This window comes from Miscanthus floridulus, chromosome 8 (assembly GCF_019320115.1).
Source record: "Miscanthus floridulus cultivar M001 chromosome 8, ASM1932011v1, whole genome shotgun sequence".
Lineage (NCBI taxonomy): Eukaryota > Viridiplantae > Streptophyta > Magnoliopsida > Poales > Poaceae > Miscanthus > Miscanthus floridulus.
In genome coordinates, this window is record NC_089587.1 from 197,880,122 (window position 1) to 197,907,637 (window position 27,516).

At 47.5% G+C, this 27,516-nt stretch overlaps 2 protein-coding genes and 1 pseudogene across 5 annotated transcripts; 2 read left to right on the forward strand and 1 right to left on the reverse strand.

Annotated features, from left to right (window-relative positions):
* Positions 1 to 11,407: 11,407 nt before the first annotated feature.
* LOC136474507 (uncharacterized) lies at positions 11,408 to 12,262 on the reverse strand (annotated as a pseudogene).
* A 385-nt stretch (positions 12,263 to 12,647) lies between these two features.
* On the forward strand, positions 12,648 to 13,232 carry LOC136470472 (uncharacterized). The gene has a single exon (XM_066468308.1). The coding sequence runs from the start codon at positions 12,648 to 12,650 to the stop codon at positions 13,230 to 13,232; it is 585 nt and encodes a 194-aa protein (XP_066324405.1).
* Positions 13,233 to 14,506: 1,274 nt separating this feature from the next.
* Positions 14,507 to 21,087, forward strand: LOC136474508 (anaphase-promoting complex subunit 8-like). Of its 4 annotated transcripts, none has more exons than XR_010762934.1 (6): positions 14,507 to 14,709; positions 14,784 to 15,153; positions 17,437 to 18,687; positions 19,001 to 19,140; positions 20,061 to 20,225; positions 20,984 to 21,087. XR_010762934.1 is itself a non-coding variant. In XM_066472075.1 (4 exons), exons 1-4 carry the CDS (start codon positions 14,621 to 14,623, stop codon positions 19,088 to 19,090), a joined length of 1,800 nt encoding a protein of 599 aa, XP_066328172.1. In that variant the 5' UTR covers positions 14,507 to 14,620; the 3' UTR covers positions 19,091 to 19,503. The 4 variants fall into 4 exon arrangements, 1 of the variants encoding a protein (XP_066328172.1); XR_010762933.1 differs by lacking the exon at positions 20,984 to 21,087 and adding an exon at positions 20,340 to 20,369; XR_010762932.1 differs by lacking the exon at positions 20,984 to 21,087 and having other exon boundaries at positions 20,061 to 20,369.
* The last annotated feature ends 6,429 nt before the right edge of the window (positions 21,088 to 27,516 follow it).

The following is a 27,516-nucleotide window of genomic DNA, read 5'->3' on the forward strand; positions in this document are numbered from 1 at the left end:
GCGCAGGCAAAAGGTTGTTAACGCAAAGATCTACATCTAACAAGTCATAGCGCAGACAAAGCACTCGACGGATCACAAAGGAGGAAGAAAAGAAAAGTACTCGACAAATCGAGGGGCCTCGTCAGAATAACGCACAGAGTTGTTTTACGGAGCAGAGACAGGAACAGGACAAAGTACTCAGCAAGTCAAGTAACTTCAACCGCACCCAGGCAAAGAATACATCAACAAAAATAAAGAATCTTCATTTAAAAAGGAGTGTAATATTACAAGGGGATGCTCAATCGAGTCAGGCGTTGTCATCAGAAAGGGAAATGTCAATATTTAGACTATCTACAACCCTACTGGCTAGATCTTCGACCTCAGGCTCCATCCTTTCAACGGCGTCAAGATATTCTTGGCTTTCAGCTTCTTCTGCTATCTTGGAGAGAGGTGCCTCTGGAGCAAGGACCCGGACCTGGGCCAGCACATTCTTGGTACATACTTGGGCACACCTCTTCGTGAACTCTTGGAAACGAGTCGGAATCCGAGGAATGAACTGCTGAAAGGTCCTAATGGCTAGAGGAGGGGTGAATAGCCTAATAAAATTTCTACAATAACACTTAACAAAGTGGTTAGACAATTATGAGGCGAAGCGAGTGTTGCGCTAGCCTACTTAAAATGCAAGCCACCTACCACAATTCTAGTTTAGATAGTGTCTATTCACTCAATAGCAAAGACACTATCCTATGTTAGTGTGCTCTCAAAGACTAACTAAAGAGCCACACCAACCAAGCAAGCAAGCTCTCACAACTAGCTACACTAAAGAGCTTGTCAACTAGTTTGCGGTAAAGTAAAGAGAGTGATTAGGATAGTTATACCGCCGTGTAGATGAAGTACCAATCAATCAAAGAGATGAATAACAATGGAGACCAATCACCTCGGAATCAAAAGGATGAACACAATGATTTTTACCGAGGTTCACTTGCTTGCCGGCAAGCTAGTCCTCGTTGTGGCGATTCACTCACTTGGAGGTTCACGCGCTGATTGGCATCACTCGCCAAACCCTCAATAGGGTGCCGCACAACCAACACAAGCTGAGGATCACACAAGCCACAAGCAATTTACTAGAGTACCTTTTGGCTCTCCGCCGGGAAAAGGTCAAGAACCCCTCACAATCACCACGATCGGAGTCAGAGACAATCACCTCCTCCACTCAACGATCCTTGCTGCTCCAAGCCATCTAGGTGGCGGCAACCACCAAGAGTAACAAGAGAAATCCGCAGCGAAACACAATCACCAAGTGCCTCTAGATGCAATCACTCAAGCAATACACTTGGATTCACTCCCAATCTCACTATGATGATGAATCAATGATGTAGATGAGTGGGAGGGCTTTGGCTAAGCTCACAAGTATGCTATGTCAATAGAAATGGCCAAGAGTCTGAGCTTGAGCCGGCCATGGGGCTATATATAGAGCCCCAATCAAATAGAGCCGTTATACCCCTTCACTGGGCAAAACGCGTTCTGACCGGACGCTCCGGTCAGACTGACCGGACGCTGGCTCTCAGCGTCCGGTCGCTCAATGTCAGCCACGTGTCCAGACTCAACGGTCATCAGCCTCGACCGGACGCTGCTCCTTCGAACTGACCGGACGCTGAAGCCCCTGCGTCCGGTCGTTTACAGTAAGCTCCCGAGCATGACCGGACACGTCTGATAAAACTGACCGGACGCTGAAGCCCTAGCGTCCGGTCGTTTCCAGTAAGCTCCCCGAGGCATGTTTTTTCGACCGGACGCGTCCGGTCCACCTTGACCGGACGCAGACCAGCGTCCGGTGCTCAACCCTATCCACTGTGCCGTCTGACAGCTCGACCGGACGCAGCCTTTCAGCGTCCGGTTCCTGAGTGACCCAGCGTCCGGTCAGTAGACCGACGCCAGCATCATTTCGATCAACTCCATTTCAACTCTAACTTCTTCACCCTTGCTCAAGTGTGCCAACCACCAAGAATTTTGCATCCGACGCAATAGAAAATAGACATTTCATTTTTCCAAAAGCGCCGAATCCCGCCTCGCAAGCTCGGCGGGAGGGAGAGAGGGACCCAAACCCAGCTCAGCCCTACAAACACCTTGTGCACATGTGTTAGCATATTTTCACAAATATTATCAAGGGTGTTAGCACTCCACTAGATCCTAAATGCATATGCAATGAGTTAGAGCTTCTAGTGGCACTTTGATAACCGCATTCCGATACGAGTTTCACCCCTCTTAATAGTACGGCTATCAAACCTAAATGTGATCACACTCTCTAAGTGTCTTGATCACCAAAACAAAATAGCTCCTATGGTTTATACCTTTGCCTTGAGCTTTTTGTTTTTCTCTTTCCTCTCTTCAAGTGTAAGCCCTTGATCATCTCCATGCTATTACCATTGTCATGTTATAATCTTCATTTTCTTCTCTACTTGAAGTGTGCTACCTATCTCATGATCACTTGATGAACTAGGTTAGCACTTAGGGTTTCATCAATTCACCAAAACCAAACTAGAGCTTTCAACTGCGCCCAAGATTTCCCGTCATCCGCTAGAGTCCGGAGGACATCGGCTACTGAACGAAAAGATTTCCACAAAGCATTCCAATTCTCAGTAGCCGTCGCCAGCTTCCCGGACAAGCCTTCAATAGTTTTTTGGGCCTGCACAAGATCTCTGTCAGCTCCGCGCCTAATCAGCTTAGCAAGGGCGAGTTTCTTCCTCAGCATGAGTAATTACCTCCTCAGCTCTATTATGACTAGAATGGACAAGGGCCCTCATTTCATCAATACTCTCTGAGAGCTTCTGCTTCTCAACTCGGAGAGCTAGACAGAACACCCAAGAACAAGTCAGCGGAAAAAGAAGTCAAAATACAAGAAGAAACAGGCAGAACCCGCGGCACCTTTGCATTCATTCTTCGCAGACTCCACCGTAGCATCTCTCTGTTTCTCCGTCTCCACTACCTGGGCGCGAAGGGCTTTCTCCTCCTTTTGGTGCATTTGACGTTCCGTCTCCAACTCAGTCCGGAGGAGGTCAAGATCGGCTTTCAGAGCGTCCACCTCCGAAGACAACTTCCTCTCATTTTTAGATGAGAAAAAGAAGCCAGAATGATCACGAGAAAAAGACTGAGCAAAAAGAGGCAAAGAGAAACAAGGCGTAAGGATAGAAGAAAAACAAGCATGAAAAAGAGAAGTGGCAGTAAAACCTACCTGGAGCTTTTCACCAAAAGAAGTCACGAGGGTCGACAAGCTCCCCTAGGCTGCGGTCAGCTCCGATAACCGATGAGTGGCATCGAACTGTTGCACCACGTCACCGGAAAAGGAGGGGCCGCCGGAGACAAGAGAAGGGGAAGGAGAGGCCGGCTGGGGCGAAGAAGGAACGACCAAAGCAACCTCCAGGGAAGCCGGAGCCAAACCCTCAGAAGGACTCGGCGCGACGGCCACAGTTACCTCCGGAGCGACCAAGTCCACGACTCCGCCAGGTAGCTCTGAAGCCCCCACGGCGACTTCATCAACAGAATGTTGTGAGTCTCGAGGCTCGGAACTTGTTGGCACGGCGGGAGGCAGAGAAGAAGTCGATGAAGAAATTAGAGAAGACGAAACACTGAAAAGTGATAAAAGGAAGCACCAATAAGAACCAGAGGAAGGAAGATAAAAGCCAAAAAGATAAAGCTAGAATCTACTCACCCGACTACTTTTTTCTTCGCGAAGCCAAGAGAAAGCCTCGTAGGGGGAACCACGACGGCGAAGACGTCCCCGCCACCCGGCGGCGGGAGCGGGACAGCCGACAACGGAGCCGTGGAAGAAGCCGGAGCTGGAGTCGTGGAAGAACTCCGCACCGGAGGAGCGGTACAGCTCAGGACAGAGGCAACCAAAGAACTCGACACCGGAGCTTCAGAAGAAGTCGGCGCGGGAGCCTCGGAAGAACTCACACCCGACCTCCGATTACTTCAAAAAGTTCAAGACTAAAATTCAAAACAAAAAGGAGAAATTCAATGCAACACGAATATGAAAAACAACTCACCGCCGCATGATGAGGGGGACTTCATCATCCTCTTCTCCCTCAGCCAACGAAACCAGAGCACCTGCTGAAAAGGAGATGAAAAGTACTCGGTTCAAGAGAGAAACATGAAAATAAAAGAACAAAGAGTATTAAATGTGCTCACCTAAGAGCATGCTAGCAACAACTGGAGTACCTAAAGGAGTACTTGGTTTGCGAGGCTTCTTGGAGACAGGCAAGCTAGATGAAGACCCGTCCATTCACCCCCTCTTCGGGACACTGCGAGGACCGCGAGGGACTAGACGAGGAACATACTCTTCATATACATCAACAAATCTAAAAGAAACCCTAGGAAGGGCTGTAAAGGTTCGAGACTTACTAATTGCAGAAGTACCAGCTAGACGATCCCCAGTCTCCGCCATGGCAGGGAGAACATCAAGGGGGATCGGATCGACAAAGTTCCGCCCAAGCTCCTGCGAAAAAAGATAAAACACCGAGACAAGGAAAAGCTAAGCAAGAACGGATGCAGCAAGAGTACATAAAGAACTCAAACAAAAAAGATAGACAACTCACAGCTGGGGGCGGGTTGATGGCCGAGAACTCAGAGACAGCAGGAGGAATGACGCTCACTCCTTTCAGCATCTTCTAGAGGCGCTCGAGTACCTCCTCACCGGTCAGCTCAAGAGCTGGGACCATGCGTGAAGGATCCTCGGCCCCAGAATACTCAAAGCTGAGATGTTCCCGCTCTTTCAAGGGCTGAACCCGGCGACGAAGGAAGCTTGAAACAATACCAAAGCCGGTCAAACCCTGCTGTTTCAGCATGCTAATCCTATCAAGGAGTGGCTGGATCGCTTGAATCTCAGCAGGTGACTCAAGCTTCTTGTCCCATCGGTCATTCACCATAGGACCGGATCCGGAGTGAACGACAAGAGAAGGGATCAAATTGGCAGCGTAGAACCACTCGGCACGCCAATCTTTGACAGAATCGACCAGGTCATAATCAAAAAACTTAATTTTGAGACCCTGGCGAAACTGAATCCCGCAACCGCCGAGGGCGCTGGTTTCTTCACGGCGGGGTTGAGGTTTTAGACGAAAGAAAAAGCGAAAAAGAGATAGAGGAGGGATCCCAAGGAAGGCTTCACAAAGGTGAATAAAAACAGAAAGATGGAGAACGGCATTGGGGGTTAGATGGTTCAGACTAACCCCGAAATAACCAAGAAACTGATGAAGGAAGGCGAAAGCAGGAAGACAAAGTCCAGCGCGGACAAAGGAAACAAAAAGGACAATCTCACCAGGACCCGGAGCCGGAACCCGATGCTCGCCCGGAACTCTCCATTCAACGATGACTTTGCTTTGGATCAAGCCGTCGCTAACGAGCTCGCGCAGCTGGTCTTCGCTTGTTGTTGGAGCCGGCCAAACCTTCTGAGCTGCCCTCATGGCCACGAACTCCTGGTTTTCAATCAAAGACAGGGATGACTCCTCGTCCACGAAGGTCGCTTGAGACTTGCTTGCGGTTTTCTTCTTTCCCATGAACTGGTGGAAGCAAAAAAGGCACTAAGGAAGATGAAGCTAGAATGATGGTGCTCGGGTGATGGCGACAATGACGGCGGCGGATTTCTGAGAGCTAGGGTTTAAAGGCAAGAGCTGGGCGACAAGGGAAAGGAAGATAAAAGGTCTTTAAATAGATTTTTCAGTGATACAAACGGCCCACAAGGCCCGTTAAAGCACAATGTGGGAACGCAACGGTCCATTTACCGACGCAGCTAAAACGATGGAGGGCATGAATCCTCACAATGGTACAAACCAACGGGCAGATTTCAGACTTATCCGTCCAACGCCACGACAGGGTTATCAGATTGATACAAGAACAACCCGTCAAACCAAGAAGAAAGAAAGAAGAAAGAAAGGACTACCTCACGAGGAACAAAAGAACCCAGACATAAGATCGGAGGCTGCCTGCCGCGAAACTACTCGGATGATGGTTTAATCCAAGACTAAAGGGCCGCTTCGGAAAGATGTCGCAAAACTACTCAGATGATGACATAATCCAAGTCTCGGGGACTACTTCAGAACACAAATTTTCAAACAACATAAAGGATCAAGACCCTCCAACTTTTTGTTCCAAATAGCAAGAGGCTCGGGGGCTACACTCAGTGAGTACACTTTTTCTTCCTCAACACAGACCACTTCAAGACATTACGACAAAAAGAACCCGGAACAAGCCATGTTCGAGTTCTTTTTGATAAAATTTCAACGAACAATCAGAGCAACTTCAAGACAAGATCCTCCAGCTCCTCGTTCCAAATAGCAAGAGGCTCGGGGGCTACAACCAGATGGATGCACTTTTTCTTCAAAAAGCACTCACCACCCAAAGATCCCAAGAAGCGCTACAAGGTTTCACTCCAGAAAACACTCGGATGACATTTTGTTCCTACTCAACAAGACTTGAAGGAGCAAAGCGAGACTTTCAGAGCTCAACCATGAAGTGCTCGGGGGCTTGTCGATGCGGGACCCACAGGATACCCCGCAAGGGAGAGAGAAGATCTAGTCCAACTAGGATTCTTCCTATATAATCTTAGTAGTAGAACTATCAGGTAATCCTATTAGGAAATCTCATTGTAAACCGACTAGGACTCTGGCCTCCTGACTATATAAAGGAGGGCAGGGCTCCTGGGAGAACAGAGCAGATCATAATCAATCCAACGCAAAGGCTAAGGCCGATTGGACGTAAGGTTATTACTTGATCTAAGATTGAGGGCCTGAACCAGGATAAATCGGCTGTCTCTTGCGTGAACCATCGAGTTCGACATACGCCGAAGCCCGAACATACTGCCCCGGGTACCCCCGTGGCAGGCTATCGGTGGTGAAACATCGACACCAACCAAACGGAGGAGCACGACAAGGATGAGGAAGCAAGCAAGGCCAACATATATGTGTATATACTCATACACAAGAGACAAGATCAAGCAGTCATGATGATGACTCAGACTCTTAAATTCAGACCCCATGTCAGTTTGCGACATCCAGCCACATCAATATCCAAAGTTTGATCCAGAAGCACCATGTCCGATTGCACCGAGCAAACTAGCAAGCAAGCCGACTACAATACGGATCCAGCCAGCAAAAAAGCAAGCAAATTATTCATGCTCTATAGCTCCATGACATGTTGATGACGCGAGAAAGAAGTCCACACCATTAATCAGAGACGAGCATGCAAGCCAATTAAATATTGAGGCATATATACACATATACATACAAGATACAAGAGACATGCGAGTGCCCATGCATGCATGTATCATGTCTGGATCCGTCACTATGCCAACATATGGTTGTACGGGAGAATCATCTTGTACTTGAATCAACTACATCAACAAGCAAGCTGTCAAGTCGCGAGCAGCCAAGTACCAAGCATCTGACCGATTGCTACCACAACACGGAAGCAAGCCGAATCAAGAAACAAGTCGTCCAAGCCAGATAGCAAGCAACCCAAGACCGACTACTCAGCCGAGGAGTCCGAGTACTCGGAAACAATTTAAGCGAAAGGAACACACGACCTCCGCAAACAACTCGGATACGATATCCAACTACGGTGACCAGCTACTAGGCTGAACGGCGCACCGATCGACTACCCGGCTGTGGTGGTCAACAACTCTGCCATGAACCAAGCTAAGTGACGCTTTAATTTTTTACATTCCGGATATTATTCGTATGCCTCTGTGGCCATATCATCTTCCCTTAACGGTTGTTAATTTCCTCGGATAGTAAGCCTTAATTCGTGAAGCTTGTTTTCTCGAATGGATGGTCACATCAATGAACCTCTGAACCATATGGATGGTCACGTCAAAGAACCTCTGAACCATACGGGTGGTCACGTCAATGGACCTCTGAACCATACGTGAGATTCAAGTGCTTAAACGTAACAGGCTACTACCCAGGAAATTAACCGACCTAGCAAGGGAAGACACAAAAAATCATCATGCGAGCAAACATAGTGCTCTACAATCATCATGCGAGCAAACATAGTGCTCTAAGTCTTCTCTTAACGGTCGCTAAAGTCCTCAAGTAGAACATGCCTTAATCCGTGAAGCTTGTCTACTCACATGGACAGTCACGTCAATGAACCTCTGAACCGAATGCCAGGCTCACATGGTCACGTCAATGAACCTCTGAACCATACACCAGAGATTCAAGTGCTTAAACGTAACAGGACACTACCTGAGGAATTTACATGGCCTAGTAAGAGCAAGACGCGAAAAAAATTTATATGCATTTTATGATGCGGGGGCCCACCCCTGATTGATTATTCAAATATGGGACATGCTCCCGACTTCATATCCGGAATGTCATTTACAACATATTTTTATGTTTAACATGCAGGGGAGCTACATCTGTACCATGAGATCAGGTAAAACATGCTACTGAGAGCTAGTCCAGAAACAACCTGGTTTGATCAAAAAAGAACCCCGACAAGGTGCGGCAAGAACCGAGACAAGCGCTTAGAAAGAACCCGGATCGATCAGAAAACAACCCCGAAGAGGTGCTGCAAGTACCAAGACAAATTTAGAAAGAACCTAGATTGATCAGAAAACAATGCGGATGAGGTACATACAAGTTTAGAAAAAATCTAGACGAAGTGCAAACAATCTGGAAGAGGTACATCAAGAACCAGAGGTCTAGAAACAACCCAGATGAATAAAAAACAACTCGAAAGAGCATCGTGGCTTAGTCAAACACTAAGCTCGGGGGCTCGGCATTCGCTTCAACTACGCCCAGGGGCTCGAATTCAAGGATGAAAGACCAAGAATACAAGTACTCAAGACTACAACAAAGACAACACATCAAGACCCTTCATCCGATTTCTATTCTAAAGAAAAGTACTCGGAGAAGGCTCGAGGGCTGTGGGATACATAACCCCAAAAATTTTTTGAAGACAAGAATCTGGACCCTCCAACTTTTGCAAGCAAAAGCAAGAGGCTCGGGGGGCTACACTCAGTGGGTGCAATTTGAAAAAGAACTCGGAGCAACCAAGAAGACTAAAGAGACCCTCTGGCTTCTTGTCCCAACAAGCAAGAGGCTCGGGGGCTACACTCACTGAGTGCACTTTTTTAGAAAAAAGTGCACATCAGTCATGACGAACCAACCAAAAGAAGACCATATCAAGGTTTCACTTCAGAAGAACCTAGAATGGATTTACAACAACTCAACGAAGACCAAGAAGAACAAGAAGGCTTCTGAAGCTCATCCATGAAATGCTCGGGGGCTTGTCGATGCGGGACCCATGGGGTTTCCCACAGAGAAGAGAGAAGAAGACCTAGTCCAACTAGGATTCCCTACATGTAATCCTACTAGGACTAGTTACACGTAATCCTACTAGGATCTCTACTTTGTAACCGACTAGGACTCCCGCCTCTCCTGGACTATATAAAGGAGGGCAGGGGTCCCTAGATCAAGACACATAACCAATATAACTCACAACCACAACATACCTCGCAACACAACAAATAGCGCAGGGTGCAATATACTATCCACACTAGACTGGACGTAGGGCACCATGACTTTTCGGCATGCCGAACCAGTATAAATCATTGTCTCCCTGCGTTTGCCATTGAGTTCCTACAAACGCCGATACCCCTCCAAACAAATCACCGTTCCGGGTACCCCATGACGGGTTGCCAGTGGTAAAACATCGATAGTGTCACTGACTCGTGCAATGTACCATCTGTTCAATGGGAACACCAGAACGTTTCATTGCACAATCAAACAACCCAGAGTCAACCACTATTGCATAGCCCTAGTGGTTCCACCGGAGAGCTCCAGTGCATGTAAACCCAGTGCAGACAACTTCTTTACAAACCCCGCATGCTAACTCCAAATGCTCTCGCATAGGATGATAATCACCTTTATCCCTTAGTTAGCATTTTTCAAAGGTTTGTCACACTTGTCTCAGAACGACACTCGTTTCTTAATGCAATGCATTTGTTAGACCTTACAAGTGGCCTATCTAACCTATCAATTCGGTCATTTCACATCTACACTAACCATCTCATGACCGGTTAGAATCAAACCCTATTTTTATAGGTTTGTCTTAAGCTTTTCTAGCATGCTTTAATTTTCTTGCCATCTTCACCATGACATCCATGTAGCTCAAAGCTTCCATGTGGACTACACCATTACCTTTCATATTTCTTATGAAATGTTAGTCCATGTATGTTGTTATTCTCATTAATTACTAAAACCTACCCGTATTTAAAAGCTTTCACCTTGTCAGACCAGTTGAAACCATGGCAACGCTTCCACCTTCTAGCGGTGAGAAGGTGAGCGAGTTACTTAGATTTGGAGCTAGGTTGAATCTACATATGATCCAAATAAACAAACCGTAAATTCCTGAGATGCATCAAATTGAACAAGCAAGCCAAAAGAAAGAGGAGTTTGTGATGTACTGATGTGCGGAGGTAGCTCATTAGTATTTTCTGGTCGATGGTGTAGAGACACACCGACACACATGACCAAGAGGGAAGCGACGCACTCCAAGGTGGAAGGTAGCCACATGACGCGACGAATTCGGCGATGCTAACAATGGCTACACTGCCACCTCAAACGAGATGGAGATGAGGCTAGCGCGACATGCTTGCTCGTGAGGCAAATCAAGACATTATAAGCTCTAAGGGCATTTAAGTCTTTTTACATTCAAAACTGACAATCTCTTTATAGAAAATCTAGATAACCAGATAATTAGATTGTTTAGCTAGAAATAAGTTGTCCCAAACAGGCGCTAGTCTCCTAGCACACAACAACGTAGGAAAAGCATGAACGCATCTGCTCTGCAACATGCTCTTTGTAGTTAGCCTGCTAACTTAACAAATTTCTTGATGCGGCACAGCATTAAATGAGAATGAAACTCCATTGAGACTTGCCTTAAGTGATGAGAAAAATATCATTCTGAGGTGGCGGCCGGGGAAAATTTTCTCCACAATTTTATATATTCGATCTATATATTGAGATAAATATACGTACGTGATTTTTTTCCAAGAGTAAAGTCCATGGCCGATCCTCGAACTTGTGCGGGTGTGTCATCCCGGTCCCCGGACTTAGAAAATGTGTCATTCCAGACCTTAATCCCTGCTTGGGTCTCATATTAATCCAAACGGGTATGGATTTGTGCTCGAGAGCACATATAAGACTCAATTGCTTAAATTAAAAGATTAGCGAGGGTTATAAACGAAATCGCGCAGACACATAAACTACACAAAATATTTACAAACTTCACGTGGGACTATTTTGAAAATAATCATCTTCTTCCTCATCCTAGCCGGCGCACAGGGGCGCGGGCGAGACGCCGCCGCCGCGCACAGGCACCACGGCCGTGCAGGCGAGCAGACGCCGCCGTTGCCGCACAGGGGCGTAGGAGAGCCGCCGCCGCCACGCATAGGCACGCGCGTGAACCGCGGCCACACACAGGCACGCGCACGATCTCTGATCTCTAGCGTACATGCACGCGTGATAGAGAGAGAGGGGGGCTGTGTGCGTGGCTCAGGTTCTCATCTCTGGTGTACATACACGGGTGATTGTACATGTAGCTGCAGGCCACCTCGGGGTCGAGGGCCACGGCGTCCAGCTACGGCCACGCGCGGAACTTGTGGCGGCAGCAGAGGCAGAGGCAGGTTATCTGGAGAAGCGTCGCGTTCACATGGCGCACAGCGTGCTCCCGGAGCGCGTGGGCGCGGCTCAGCTCCACCTGCGCCGGCGCCGCATCCGCTTGGCGCTCGCCAGCTCCTGCTTGGCCAGCTCCGTGTGCGTCGCTTCACCTGCGTCCGCCGCCTGTCGTAGCTCCTCCCGCACCTCCTCTTTCTTCTCCCTCGCTGTGGCCAGGACGCTCGCCCGTGTCCCCGAACCCGCTGCCGCAGACGCCAATGGACAGCTACAGCTGCATGGCGGTGGCGTGGCTCTGTGGATGGTAATAAGTCGCGGCAAGATCGAGTGAGCAAAACAGTTGCAGATCCATGCTCGCCCGTGTCCCCGTACCCACTGCCCGCACCGCTGCAGGGCAGCGGCATGAGCTAGAGCTTTGAGGTTGTGCCCGCCGCCGTGGTGGTCCGATGGCGACGTCGATGGCGATGGGACTTGTTCGAACCGGTGGAACGCGACAGTCGTAGGGCTTGGAATCACCAGTGGAACCTGCTGCTGTGACTCGACACTAGCACGCTGGCACTGGCGCCGCCACGGGCACATGGGGACGAGCTAGCCATGGCCATGAGAGAGGTGAAAGATTGGAGATAGAGCTGACACGTGATCCATACAATACGAGACCAAACAAAATTGAGCCTTTATCTACGTGCCATTAAAAAAGTTTGTAATTACATATAAAACATCTAAAAAGTTGACCGCACACATGTGTCACTGCTCTAAACTTTTTTGCCTTACAAGCCATTCCGTCCTTGTTCTATTTATTTTTCACCGTTTGGTAGCCTTACAGGTGGGACCGGCCAGTGAAATTGTCCATGTTGCCCTTGGACGATGGCCATCCATCCTCTGCCTGCCTGCCCCGCTTGCGCGGCGCGTCTGCTCTAGGAATTTGATTGAGACGGAGATCCGCCAGAGATTGAGGAGAGGGACGGAGACGTCGGGCCCGGGGAGCGGCGGCGACGAGGGATGGACGGCTACGGCGGCGGGGCGGGGGCGGGGCCAGGGGCCGGCAAGCTGATGCAGACGTCGTCCTCGCTGCTGCGCTTGCCCACGGTGCGCAACTATTCCTCGTTCCAGGCCGTGCTTGTCGAGGACCCAGAGCCCGACGACAAGAAGGCCCAGGTGCACCCCAAGGCCCCACCGCACCACTTCCACCCCGGCGGTGGTGGCTTCGGCGGCCCCGATCACCCGCTGCTTGTCCTCGCGCTCCCGCTCGCCTTCCTGCTCCTGCTCCTCCTCCTCCGTGGCGGAGGCGACGGCCACCACCTCGCCTTCCTCGCGACGTCCGTGGGGGCCACGCTTGCCGCCGCCGCCGTGGGGGTCACGCGCCTGCTCCAGGGATGCCTGTGCCTACACCGCTCGTCGGGCTCTAGCTCCATCCGGTGGTTCATCGGGGACGACGACGACAAGCCGCAAAAGCGGGCGGACAAGGCCGCCGCGCCGCACGGACGCATCGTGCGGGAGGGTGTCGAGTTCTACAGCAATGGAGACTGCTACGAGGGCGAGTTCCACAAGGGCCCTGTGAGTGAATCAAGTGTACCGTCAGAATAACAGAGCTCGCAGTTGCAGGAACTAACCGAATCATGAACGTAATAGAGGGAGGGAAACCTGTAGATGACATCAAAGACTACGTATGCGCGGGCATGGCCGATGTGATTGTCGTCGTAGGGAGTGACGCCGCAGACGTACATGCCGACCTCCCCGCCCGGATCGCGTGGCCGAAATTGCTCCTTCTTCCGTGAATTCGTGTTGTACAGATGCAGCTCCCGGGTTCTCTCTGCAGCCGTGCCATTCGACACGGAGGCGGAGAAGGGGGAGGGTCTGGCTTGCTGTGAGAGTAGGCGATAGGAGCGAAGCGGAGGGATCTAGGATGCCGCCCGGTGGAGGGCTATGCGAGCACCGGACTGCGAGGAGAGGAGGAGAGGGAGAAGGCCAGCGGCACGCCTTGCCATCGACGCCGCCATATTTTTGGGCAGTAGCGGGCTAGCGGCAGTACACGCGAGGAGCCGAGGACCAGGCGACGGGACTGTGGATAGCCTTCAGAGTTCCGATTAGCTCAATCTTGTGGGACCAGGCCACCGCCCAAGGGCAACATGAACAATTTCACTAGCCGGTCCCACCTGTAAGGGTTACCAAACAGCGCGAAACAAACAGAACAAGAACGGAATGGCTTGTAAGGCAAAGAAGTTTAGAGCAGTGGCACCTGTGTGCGGTCAACTTTTTTAAGGGCTTATGTATAATTACAAACTTTTTTAATGGCACATAGGTAAAAGGCTCAACAAAATTTAAGGACCGAAATAAACACTCTTCAGCATCGGGATGACAAGAACCGGCTATAAACTTTACTCTTTTTCCAATAACGACTGACCAACCATAGTAGGTCTAGTTCCCTTTGCCATTCTTTGGGGGTGTTTGGTTCTTTAGTCGCTTCTAAAATTTATGTCTCATCGAATATTTAGATACTAATAAGGAGCATTAAATAAAGATTAATTACAAAACCAATTATATAGATGGAGGCTAATTTGCGAGACGATTTTTTAAGCCTAATTAATATATCATTAGCACATGTTTACTGTAGCACCACGTTGTCAAATCATGGACTAATTAGGCTTAAAAGATTCGTCTAGCAAATTAGTCATAAGTTGTGCAATTAGTTTTATAATTAGTCTATATTTAATACTCTATGTATGTGACAAAACATTTAATGTGATAAGAATTTTAGAAGGTACTACAGTAACCAAACAGACCCTTCGTGGTCAGGCCCAACCCAACCAAGTTCTGCCTCCCAACTCCAAATTCCCACACCCCTACACCCGCACAAAGCTCATATCATCATCGTCCACTTCCATCCACTCCACGGTTCCACATCTCGCAAAAATTCAAACAAATTTTGCGCTCTCACTGTGTCGATCCGCTCCAAGCAAGCCCCGACCGGAGCAATGGCTTCCGCCAAGGAGACCTATCGCGCCGAGCTCCGCGCCGCCGCCCGCCAGCTTGGAGAGCGCTGCCTCTACTCCGCCGCTAAATGGTATGCCCCACGTCATAGCCCCCTTCCTCAAACCCTAAACCCCGATCCCTAACAATCCGCTCTCTTTTCCGCAGGGCCGCCGAGCTACTCGTCGGTGTAGAGCCGGATGCGTCCCCGGTCCCGTCGGCCGCGATGGACACCCCTTCCTCCTCGTCCGCGACCTCCGCGGGGCGGCTATTGCACCTGCACCGTAGTGGGGGTTCCAGCTTCCGCCACCGCCCCCGCCCCGGCGGCGGCACTAGCTCGGAGGCCGGGACCCCGCTCGGTGGCGTGTCGTACGTCAGCACGCCCATCCCCGACGACGATGCGTTCGATTCGGGCGGCGACAAATACCTGCTGGCCAAGACCTATTTCGACTGTCGGGAGTACCGCCGCGCTGCGCATGTGCTGCAGAAGCAGGTCGGGCGTAAGACTGTGTTCCTGCGATGCTACGCGCTCTACATGGTGAGATAGGATCGGCTTCTTACTTGCTGTGTTTATTTTCTCGTGTATCTGCGAGATCTGGTATAGGGCGAGTGGTGTTTGATGAAATGCCTCAGTAGAGCTGCTGCATTGTAGGTGAGATTTGGTTAGGTATGGGACTGCCTATGGTTTCATTGATACTTCTTTGTCTTTTATTTTGGTGGATCGACATGTTTTAGTGGCTCAGAAGTCTGTTTAGTTACTTTCATGTGAGAATGGAGTGGTTACTAAAATCTGGTTTACTGTGATTTTACCTAAAAGACTGAACAGAACTGGATTGCAGGACTAACGAGTAATAAGAGCTGTTCCAACTTGCAATGGTCCAATTTATGGGTTCTGTATAGTGCTTTGTGCTCATGTACTTTAAGCGAATAGAATTGTTTGACATTTGTAAAAGCTCTGGCCATGTATTCCACATTCCACATAGCTATTGGTTTGCTATTTATTGATAAGTTGTTAGCTCTATGAGCATAAGAAATAATGGAAGATGTGAACCAATAATAGCTCTATGGCCATGTATTCCACACTAGTAGGGAAGTTTTGCTGTGATGATAGAATTTGATGGGTATATTACATTCAAGAAGTTATAATTGTGAGGGCTTAAAACAAGCCTTGTTTTAAGCCCTCACAATTATAACTTCTTGAATGTAATGTGGTGGGCTTTGGACAAACATAAAGTCCCAACGAAGTACGTCGAGCTCATTAAGGACATGTACAACAATGTTGTGACTAGTGTTCGAACAAGTGATGGAGACACGGATGACTTCTCGATTAGGATAGGACTACATCAAGGGTCAGCTTTGAGCCCTTATCTGTTTGCCTTAGTGATGGATGAGGTCACAAGGGACATACAAGGGGACATCCCTTGGTGTATGCTTTTCGCGGACGATGTAGTGCTAGTTGATGAAAGCCGGACAGGAGTGAATCAGAAACGGGAGTTATGGCGGGAGACTTTGGAGTCCAAAGGTTTTAGAATCAGTAGAACTAAAACTGAGTATATGAGATGTGACTTCGGCACTACTACTCGGGAGGAGGAAGATATTAGTTTGGAAGGTCAAGTAGTGCCGAGGAAGGATACCTTTCGATATTTAGGATCAATGCTACAGAGAGACGGGGATATTGATGAAGATGTTAGCCATAGAATCAAAGCAGGGTGGATGAAGTGGCGCCAAGTATCTGGTGTCCTATGTGACAAAAGGGTACCACAGAAGCTAAAAGGCAAGTTTTATAGGACGGCGATTAGACCTGCTATGTTGTATGGTGCAGAATGTTGGCCTACGAAAAGATGACATGTTCAACAGATAAGTGTCGCGGAAATGCGTATGTTGTGTTGGATTTGTGGTCATAGAAGAAGGGATCGAGTTCGGAACGATGATATACGTGATAGATTAGGGGTAGCACCAATTGAAGAAAAGCTTGTCCAACACCGGTTGAGATGGTTTGGATATGTCCAACGGAGACCTCCAGAGGCACCGGTGCGTAGTGGAATCCTAAGCCAGGATAGTAACGTGAAGAGAGGCAAAGGACGACCGAAGTTGACTTGGGTAGAGGCAATAAAAGAAGACTTGAAATGATGGAATATACCCAAAGACTTAGCCTTAGATAGGAGTGCTTGGAAAACAACTATTCACGTGCCTGAACCTTGATTGCTTTCGCTGGGTTTCAACTCTAGCCTACCCCAACTTGTTTGGGACTTAATTGTTGTTGTTGTTGTTGTTGTTGTTGTTGTTGTTAAAACAAGTCCCTTAAATGATTGGCAATTTCTATTCAATGTTGATACTTTAACGAAAGCTATGTCCTGCCATAAATTCTGGCTATGCCACTTGTAAGTTGTAACTGCTAAATGAAAATTATTCGTATTTGTTCTAGAACAATAACATTTTTCCATGTCAAAATAATTATCTGCCAGCATTAAAATCCTTTCTGCTGGCTGGTAATATTTGTTTAATGTGAAGAATGGTAACATTTACGAGCTAAAACTCCATTACAGGTACTTTTTTTCAGTTTTTAGTGTCAAGTTGTTTGTTTTACTGATTGTGCATGATTTGGGATTGTAAGTGTAGTAGTATTTGTGACATTGTCTGCAAATTTTCATTTAATCTGTTATTCTGCTAAAGGATTTATGTGTGCAATTTAATGTGCCCCCCTTCCCTTGTCCACCGACTCTATGAAAGTTCGCTAATGCCCCCAAGTTGTTTTCCACTTGGTCCATAGTTTAATTAAGGATAGCCTTTAATTAATGATCTATTTGCTCTGCTATTTTAGGCTGGAGAGAAGAGGAAAGAGGCAGAGATGATAGAGCTTGAAGGATCGTTGGGCAAGAGTAATGCTGTTAATCAGGAACTAGTTGCTTTGGAGAAAGAGCTCTCAACACACCGAAGAACTGGCTCTATTGATTCGTTTGGACTCTACTTGTATGGCATTGTTCTACGTGATAAAGGATGTGAAGGTCTAGCTAGAACGATCTTGGTAGAATCTGTCAATAGCTATCCTTGGAACTGGAGTGCTTGGTCAGAGTTACAATCTTTATGTACCAGCAGTGACATTTTAAACAACTTAAATCTGAAGAATCACTGGATGAAGGACTTCTTTCTTGCTAGTGCATATCTGGAACTAAAGATGCATGAAGAAGCTCTTAAAAGATATGAGCGCTTGATGGGGGTCTTCCGCTGCAGTGGTTACATTCAGGCTCAAATTGCAACAGTTCGGTACAGTATGAGGGACCTTGATGAAGCTGAGATGATTTTTGAAGATCTGCTCAGGACTGATCCTTTTCGTGTGGATTCTATGGATATTTACTCAAATTTACTATATGCAAAAGAAAGCTTGACTGCTTTGAGTTTCCTTGCGCACAGAGTATTTTTGACAGACAAATACCGCCCAGAATCTTGCTGCATAATTGCAAATTACTACAGTCTGAAGGGTCAGCATGAGAAATCAGTTTTGTACTTTCAAAGGGCACTAAAGCTTAATCGAAAGTACCTCTCAGCTTGGACCCTGATGGGGCATGAGTATGTTGAACTGAAAAATACTCCTGCTGCAATTGATGCCTACAGAAGAGCTGTTGATATTAATCCTAGAGATTTCCGTGCTTGGTATGGTCTTGGTCAAATCTATGAGATGATGGGGATGCCGTTTTATGCACTTCATTACTTCCGGAAATCGTCATACTTGCAACCCAATGATGCTCGTCTCTGGATTGCAATGGCTCAGTGTTACGAAAGTGATCCGCTTCAAATGATCGAAGAAGCCATCAAGTGCTATGAGAGAGCTGCAAATAGCAATGACACTGAAGGAATAGCACTTCACCAACTAGCAAAATTGCATGGCATGCTGGGGCAATCTGAGGAAGCTGCGTTCTACTACAAGAAGGATTTAGAGAGAATGGAGGTTGAGGAAAGGCAAGGCCAGAATTTTGTTGAAGCTCTGCTGTTCCTTGCTAAGCATTACAAGAGCATAGGCAGGTTCGAGGAAGCCGAGCACTATTGCACAAGGCTCTTGGATTACACTGGCCCAGTAAGTTCTTTGTATATATTATTTTCTCAAAAGAGTGAAAGAAGTGAACATAGAAAACCAAATCTCTACACCGAAATTAGCTAACAATGAGTTAATGTTGAGTATAATCCATTGTTCAAACCAACATGAACCTAGTTATTTTGAGCAACACAAGTTAACTCCATTAACATTTAGTACCACAAGGTTTACAAGTGAAACAAAGGCATCTAATGAAACTGTTCACTGATGATCATCTCTGCTTGCATTAATTCCCATGATTCTGGTTACCTGTCACCAGTGCTTTCATATGCTGATATGCATTCAATATGTGCAGGAGAAGGAGACTGCTAAAAATATGTTGCAAGGGATAAAAAGGTTACAGTCAGGATTTCCATCAATGGATACTGATCATTTTGCACTGTAAACTGTATAAGTCCACCCGCAGATAAGTTATTTGGTTGGGAAAATTGGACAGTAAGTGTGAAGATAACATTGCTTCCTTACTATGTCCATCTTGCATTGCATACATGGAGGAATTTCAGCTTTCAAGAAAACATCTATAGGGTAAGACTAGTCATGAACTAGGGTAGTTGAGGTGGCACTCACCCGATACATGACTGGGCCTGTTTGTTTCAGAAGCTAGAAGTTGAAATTACAGAAGTCAATAGAAAAAAAGGCAACAGCCAGAATCCAAAAGCTAGAAAGCCAGCTTTGAGCCAAAAGCCCAAAAACTGCAGTTCAAACAAACAGGCCTTGAAGGAAATGACTCTAATGAGGGCTGCCCACCTGAAAGTTCAATTGCATACCTCGATTGGGAATTACTTCCAATCTTCCTTCATAGCGTGATGCTTATTGTTTGTATCCTCGCTATGCGACTCCATACTGCTGGATATGATGACCTACTGCGCATGATGCTCGCTTCTAGTTCCTGGAGCTTGGCAACAAGGAGAACCAGGCGCCTGCATGGTGGGAAGATGAGCGTCATTGGAATGAGCCCGATCCCTAATGCAAATATCAGCATAGCTGCCTTGTCTGTGAGAGCTCTAAATCTCTGTGGGTTTGGTTAGTGTTTTCCCCATGGTTGCTTGCATATATAAGCTTCCTTGGGAGACTTCCTTTGCCTTGTGTGCGATCTGCATGTTACATCATTGCTTGTCTAGTTGTCATCACAGTAGTCCATTGCCTTGCCTTGGCATTTTGTAAAATTAATCATTGCGATTTTTTAATAAAAAAGCTAGATTGTAGGGCAAGGATGTGGTAGTACTTTACACACTGTACTTGATGTATCATGGGAATAAAGTAAATCTGTTTAGTGATGCGTACTTTACACACTGTACTTGATGTATCATGGTAGTACTTTACACACTGTACTTTACACACTGTACTTGATGTAGGGAAGGATGAAGGGCGGGCCTGGTGCAAGCGGGAGAGTCTTACCGCCTTTGACTGGAAGGTTCCGGGTTCGAGTCGCGGTCTCCTTGCATTGCACAGGCGAGGGTAAGGCTTGCCACTGACACCCTTCCCCAGACCCCGCACAGAGCGGGAGCTCTCTGCACTGGGTACGCCCTTTTTTTTTATTATTTAGTGATGCGTGATGCAAGTTTGCGTGTTGTTGGTTTCTTCGCCCCCATTATCATTTTTTTAAGATAGATGCTTCTGTAAAATGTGTACAGTGTTTCCAGTTCGTGGTTGCTGTGGAGCTATTACAACCTGTTTTGGTGTGAGAGAAAAATACTGTAGATTCTAGCTGATAAGCCAGTTGATAAGTTCAAACGAACAGGTAGACCCTCCACTATCATTGAACAGACGCGGACGTAAAAATTCTGGCCATTCTTTTGTCACTTCCTATCATCATTGAACCGAATATTCCTTTCAGTTCTCTGGGGCAGATTAACATTAGCAAATTTAGTTCGTATATGTTACTGTCATTCAGTGTCATGGGCTCGGGGAAAACGAATTGACACCTGCCTGTCTACCCAGCTTTCTGACGGTGGTGTGTAGCAGGCCTGAAAAGTGAGAGCGCACGATTTTCTTGCCACGATGCATCACATACTAGTTACGCGAGTGCTGTTAAGTGTTATGCACATTCCATCAATCCATCCATTTGTCCACGGAGGGAGTACTACCGTGTTACAACTAGGAGATCTAGTTGGACATTGAAATTGTGATGGTTCGCTTGGTGGTGGTTCTCTTATCAAAGGGGCTAGATTACCTGGTCATACGAATGAGTCGTATGTCACATCCATTATTGCAACATTATAAGGTGCTCATTGCAAATACCATTCAGGTAGATTGACATTCCATTTTGTGCTGGTAGTTGATGATGGTTGACTGTGGAATACCGGAACGCCAATCAAATGACGAATGCGAACGATGTACTCCGTATAACGGATGCTTGGGGATAAGGTAATGTTGTTTTTCCAGCCGTGATACTTGTCGATCCTTCTTGTTAAGTATGTACACCAAAGTAGAATGAGAGTTGTCGTTGTCATCTGCTTCAACGAATGGGAGTTGAACGTGTTATTGGGGACTAGTGTTTGCACTGCACGTTGGTTGCTTCTGTCTTCGTGTCTCTGTTTTTTAAACACAATACTTTACCCATTACTTCACGCCTGGGTTTACACATGCCTGCTCGGGAGGCCGTATCGTATCGTGGATTATTTACTGCTGGCTGGTTTGGTGTGAGAGAAAAACACTGTTCCCGGCTGGAAATTTACGATCGTTTACGAGCAAGCGAACAGGCTGATGATCAATCTGTCATCCTCGTGTTATGGAAATGTGCTTGACAGGGACCGTCGGTTCCGATTTATTTTTTCGGCCGGACTAGCGCCTGGATATCCGGATGGACGCCCGTGGTTCCTCTGTTCCCGCGTGTAGTGAGCGGACGGCGCGGACCTTAGCTTACTGCGGGGCCACCATGCGGGCATCGTGTCGCCGTTGGGCCCACCTGAGGCCACCACCTCTGCGGGCGCCTGCGCGCTAGTCGGGTATGATTTCCCCGCCAAGCTCGAACTGCCGTAGCAAGAGATAGGGGGAAGGGAAGGGAAGGGAAGGGAAGGGAGGGGAGGGAGAGGCACACCATGCGAGAAAGCCCGCTGTAACGCCAGCCACCTCCAACGCCGTTGCGACATGTGCAACACCAGAGTAAAAAAACACGTGCAACACCAAATCTACTTTTGAAACATCCAAATAAACATTTGCAACATACGTCTAAAAGCAGATGAAACACTTGAAACATGCGCTTGAAACATGTATGTATAGCCATTGCAACATGTGCAACACCAAGATCTACTTTTGAAACATCCAGATGAAACATTTGCAACATACGTCTGAAACATGTGAAACATTTGAAACATAGGCTTGCAATATGCGTATATTGTCATTGCAACATCCCAGATCTACTTCTACAACATCCAGATAAAACACTTGAAACATAACTTGGAAACGTCTGAAACACATGAAACACTATGTTGAAACACACTTGAAACACAGTGTTCGCCGCGCGGCCACGACCTACCTGGTGGGGATTAGAGTGGCAACGGTGGAGAAGGAGGAGGCCTAGCCGAGCAGGAGGCCGAGAAGGGCCGCCACCTAGAGAGGTCCCGCGAGGAGTGCCATCTCCTAGCCCGCCCCTCCACGCGCGTGCACTGCTGCAGCACCCTCGCCACCGTCGACAGCACGAACCCATTTGAGCTGACCGGCCGGGCAGGGACGACGTGGGAACGGACGTGGCCATGCATGTGTGGGTGGGCGTGGGGGTGAGGGAGATGGGGCGCGCGGCGCCGCGCAAGATGGAGCGCGGCGCGGGACGAGGGAGCCAAAGCGTTGCGGGCGGGATAGGGCTTGAGCGAGCGACGGGTGAAGGCAGCAGCAGCGTCCCGAGCGGGATGGGGCTTGAGCGAGCGACAAGTGAAGGCAGCAACAGCTAGTGCGGAGTGGGGCGCGGAGTCCGGGCGGGGATGGGATGGAGGCGCCACGAGGAATAGAACGAGTGGACGAAGTTTTTTTTTTGGAGCATGGTCGGACAGGAGTCGTGGGACGAACGTCCTTATGGTATCGTTATCTTTTTCTTGAAGTGAAACTGGTTCCGATTGAAACACCCACCCCACCACACACCACCATCACTAGCGTAAGCGTATGGGGTGCGTGCAACCCAGGGACCCATCTTCTCAAGCGACGCTGGCAAATAGTCATTCTCTTGTCTTTATGCTTCAAAATGTCTGGCTGAACATTTTGCTTATTCTGCACATCCTGCGTCAGGTCATGTACAGGTCAGTAGCACCTATCCTTTATAACAGGAAGAAGATTCTGCGATCAGAGAGAACACACACAAGTATTTTCTTGGCCCTACGCCCCTACCCTACATTCTTGCTCTCCAAATAAGGCCCCGTTTAGTTACAACCCAAAAACCAAAAATTTTCAAGATTCCCCGTCACATCGAATCTTGCGGCACATGCATGGAGTACTAAATGTAGACAAAAAAAAAACTAACTACACAGTTGGCCGAGAAATCGTGAGACGAATCTTTTAAGCCTAAATAGTCCATAATTAGATAATTTTTGTCAAATACAAACGAAAGTGATACAGTAGCCAAAAGCCAAAAATTTTCGGAACTAAACGCGCCCTAAGAAATCAAGGGGTGATCGGTTTCTAAGTCTAGCTTGCCTTGTCTGGCCAGGCCAGTAAATCTGTGTCAAGCCAGGCAAGTCGCTCTTTCACAAAGCAAGAAAAAACCTTGCTTTTATGTATCCTTATTACTTGGGAAGGCTAAACATAAGCACGGCAAAGGATCTAAGCCGTCTTTTAAGTGTTAACTTGGTCGCATCTTGTCCGTGAGCAATAGGCTTTCTGAGTGCCCCCTCCGAATGGGTACGTCAAGGCCATGTTTGGGATAGCTCCACCTCTGAAGAACTGAATCTCGATCTGGGATTCATTAGGAGCAGCTCTACTGGTGGATTTGAGATCCACACAAGGGCATTTTGAATTGAATAGACAGATTTGCCCTTGGATACGTCCCACTTGTCAATGTCTGGAAAAAAAATTCCCCATCGTCTTCCTCCTCCGGCCGGTAAAACAGGGCACTGGGCGGGCGCGCGGTGGCCAGAGCGGCTTGCCGGAGAGGGGTGCGCGGCCTCACCGAGGGGGGGGGGGGGGGGGCTTGCCATGGAGAAGAAAAGACGAAGGAGGGCGGGCGAGCAGGGTCGATGCTCCTCGATGCAGGTCCACGACGCGGCGGCCGGTGCTCCTCGGCTCGGGGCCACGGACGGCGCAGCGGGCGGTGCTCCTGTAGGCGGCCATGGCGGCTTCTTCGGGCGTGGCCTCGCCGGAGCGGCCATGGCGGGCGAGCGCAGAAGACGGAGGTCTAGGTTGCGTGCGGCGAAGAAAGAAGAGACAATTCCCTGTGTGCCATTAAAAAAGATCACAATGTCCTGTGTGCCCCTGAAAAAGTTCAGCGGTCTTCAGCGCCACTGCTCCAACATATTCGTGCCTTCCATGGCACTTCCGTCAGTTTGGGCTCTAACGTCGTCAAACTGCAGGTGTGAAAAGACAAAAATGCCCTTAAGTGTAAATATGTCATTAATTTTTTTGAGCATCTTAACAACTTCAAATGAAAAAACTCAAAACTAGAAAGTTGTAGATCTCGTCGAGATCTATAATTTTCATATAAAAATTATTTTCATTTAATTTCGCAAAAAAATATGATTTTTCTAAGATATATTAATAATATAAAATTATATTTTTTTGCGAAATTAAATGAAAATAATTTTTATATGAAAATTATAGATCTCAACGAGATCTACAACTTTCTAGTTTTGAGTTTTTTTATTTGAAGTCGTTAAGATGTTAAAAAAATTAATGACATATTTACACTTAAGGGCATTTTCGTCTTTTCACACCTGCAGTTTGACGGTGTTAGAGCCCAAACTGACGGAAGTGGCGTGATGGGCACGAAAAAGTTGGAGCAGTGGCGCCGAAGAACGTTGAACTTTTTCAAGGGCACACAGAGCATTGCGATCTTTTTTAATGGCACACAGGGAATTCCCCCAAGAAAGAATGGCGAGGTCGGGGTCGCGTGCGGAGAGAAGAAAGAAAAGAATCAGAAGGAAGCGTTATATTTGTGTAATCAGCGGTAGCGGTGGATAATTTCTCCCAACTCCACTAAATCTGAGTCGGTAGAGCACCCCTCGAGGAGAGTCACCGTTTGTCCCTCAGATTCACTGTTGGTGGATCTGGATTTAGTAGATCTAGAGTGTTTGGCAATTTTTTTGGAGTGGAGCTGTTTTTAGTGGATGTGGGGCTAGGGGAGCTGTCCCAAACAGGCTCTAAGTGTGGTGGAACCTAGTCATCCATCTTCAAACCCTCGGCTTGGTGAGGATGTTCGGATTTTTCATAGATTGATTTAAGTTCTATTCTTTCAATGGTAAGCAATGTGTCTACTAACAGTGAGACATTTTGTGGTGTTTTTGTTAATAATTTTGAGATATACCAGTTTAGTCGTTCAGAGATGCTCATGGAATAGGGTGTGAGTGTATTTATAAGGCGGAGTCTGCATTGTTTTATGAGATTTGCTTCCTCATTATGATTTTCTTAAAAAAACAATCAGTTCTTATGTCTCAGTCTCAACCCCACACGGTCGATTGTCACATTGTCTAGCGCCACGCGTTGCTTCATACCCATGTGTATACCTCCCACCCGGGAGGGTATGGACATATCCATTCTTGTTCATGACTCAATCCATATCATCATTATTCATTTTTACCCTTCCTAATCTTATCCATACCCATTAGATAATAACCAAATTTATCCGTACTCGTTGCTTTGAGTTGAACTACTAGTTTCTATTATTATTTTACACATATTACATGCTATATATATACATGTGGGCTCTCCTTATCAAAGCTAGATACCTGGATTGAAAATCTTGCGTTCACACCTTAAAATTTTAGTGAAACTAACTAAAACTTGGTAAAACAACTCATTATTACAATCTACAGCTTTGTGCAGACTAACAAGATTAGATCTATATGTGTAACAACCCTAAAAACCCCAGAGCTAAAAATCCCAACTTTTTAAAACTTTTTCTGAAACCTTACATGGTGAGTGAACATACTGGGAAGCCAACCCTAGATGCACTAGGTGAACCCCAATTAGATAGTTGAGCATGTGCATTAATCACCAACTCGTGATTTGCTTCTTCTTGATTCTTATGCTTGATTAATAACTAGTCAATCAACATTGTAATTTGAGCAACTTGTGTGTGCGCTAAGGAGTAAGGACCCAAAGAATGGCAAACCCTAGCCCCTACAAGGTTGACATAGTGGACTTGAGAAGGAGGAAATAGAAATAGAAAGGGAAATAGAAATTAGAAATGAAAACAGAGAAGGGAAAAAGAACCCAACCAGCGGTCCTGCACAAGGCAGCCCACGTCGCCCCTCCCCCCTTCTCTCTCGCTCGCACTGGCCCAAGCCCTCACAACCCCCGCTCACCCTCTCTGCCGCAGCAGTGGCGTACTTCCTGTGCTACGACACGGGCCAAAGACACCTGCGCCCCCGCTCCCTTCCTCTAACGGGGAGACTGACGAGTTGAAAGCTCTAGTTTGGTTTTGGTGAATTGATGAAACCCTAAGTGCTAACCTAGTTTATCAAGTGATCATAAGATAGGTAGCATATTTCAAGTGGTGAAGCAAATGAAGATCATGACATGAAGATGACGATGCCATGGTGATGATCAAGTGCTTGGAATTGAAAAGAAGAAATAGAAAAACAAAAGGCTCAAGGCAAAGGTATAAATAGTAGGAGCCATTTTGTTTTGGTGATTGAGACACTTAGTGAGTGTGATCACATTTAGGTTTGATAGCCGTACTATTAAGAGGGGTGAAACTCGTATCGAAATGCGGTTATCAAAGTGCCACTAGATGCTCTAACTCATTGCATATGCATTTAGGATCTAGTGGAGTGCTAACACCCTTGAAAATGTTTGTAAAAATATGCTAACACATGTGCACAAGGTGATACACTTGGTGGTTGGCACATTTGAGCAAGGGTTAGGAGCTTCACCGGCGGAGTGTCTGCCCATTGAGTGCGGATAGTCCGACGGTGCCACCGGCGCCCTAGACAGAAAAGACAGAGGTCACTGTAAGTGACCGGACGCTGGTCTTAGTTGGACCGACGTGTCCGGTCAGTGGCAGCAGAGGGCGTGCGTTTCGGTCTCATGACCGGATGCTGGGACACTGAGTGACCGGACGCTGAAGGGGTGCGTCCGGTCCTACTGACGTGGCAGCGCATAGGGGAGTAACTGTGTGACTAGACACTGGGAGAGTCCGGTCGAGCATGACCGTCCGGTCATGAAAAGTCGTCTCTGGATGCTTACTGGAAACGACCGGACGCTGGGGCTTAGCGTCCGGTCACATTGAGCTACTACGTCCGGTCGTCACTTAACCGTTAAGATCGGGTGATCACCGTTTGAAGAGAGGGGACACGTGGCACGCATCACGTGACCAGACGCTGTGGTCCAGCGTCCGATCAATATGACCGGAGCGTCCGGTCACCCCACGTTGTGCCCAGTGAAGGGGTACAACGACTCTATTTCGTGGGGGCTTCTATTTAAGTCCCATGGCCGGATGAAGCTCACACCTCTTGGCCATTTGCATTGACATATCAACCTTGTGAGCTTAGCCAAAGCCCTTCCACTCATCTCCATCATTGATTCATCATTTTTGTGAGATTGAGAGTGAATCCAAGTGCATTGCTCGAGTGTTTGCATCTAGAGGCACTTGGTGTTCGTGTTTTGCTGCGGGATTCGCTTGTTACTCTTGGTGGTTGCCGCCACCTAGACGGCTTAGAGCAGCGA

Bases quoted from the DNA above. Each gene is read 5' to 3' on its own strand.
- LOC136474508 (XM_066472075.1), top strand. From the start codon at position 14,621: ATGGCTTCCGCCAAGGAGACCTATCGCGCCGAGCTCCGCGCCGCCGCC. The intron at 14,710-14,783 runs GTATGCCCCACG...TCTTTTCCGCAG, and splicing joins CTCTACTCCGCCGCTAAATG to GGCCGCCGAGCTACTCGTCG. The intron at 15,154-17,436 runs GTGAGATAGGAT...CTGCTATTTTAG, and splicing joins GATGCTACGCGCTCTACATG to GCTGGAGAGAAGAGGAAAGA.
- LOC136470472 (XM_066468308.1), top strand. From the start codon at position 12,648: ATGGACGGCTACGGCGGCGGGGCGGGGGCGGGGCCAGGGGCCGGCAAG.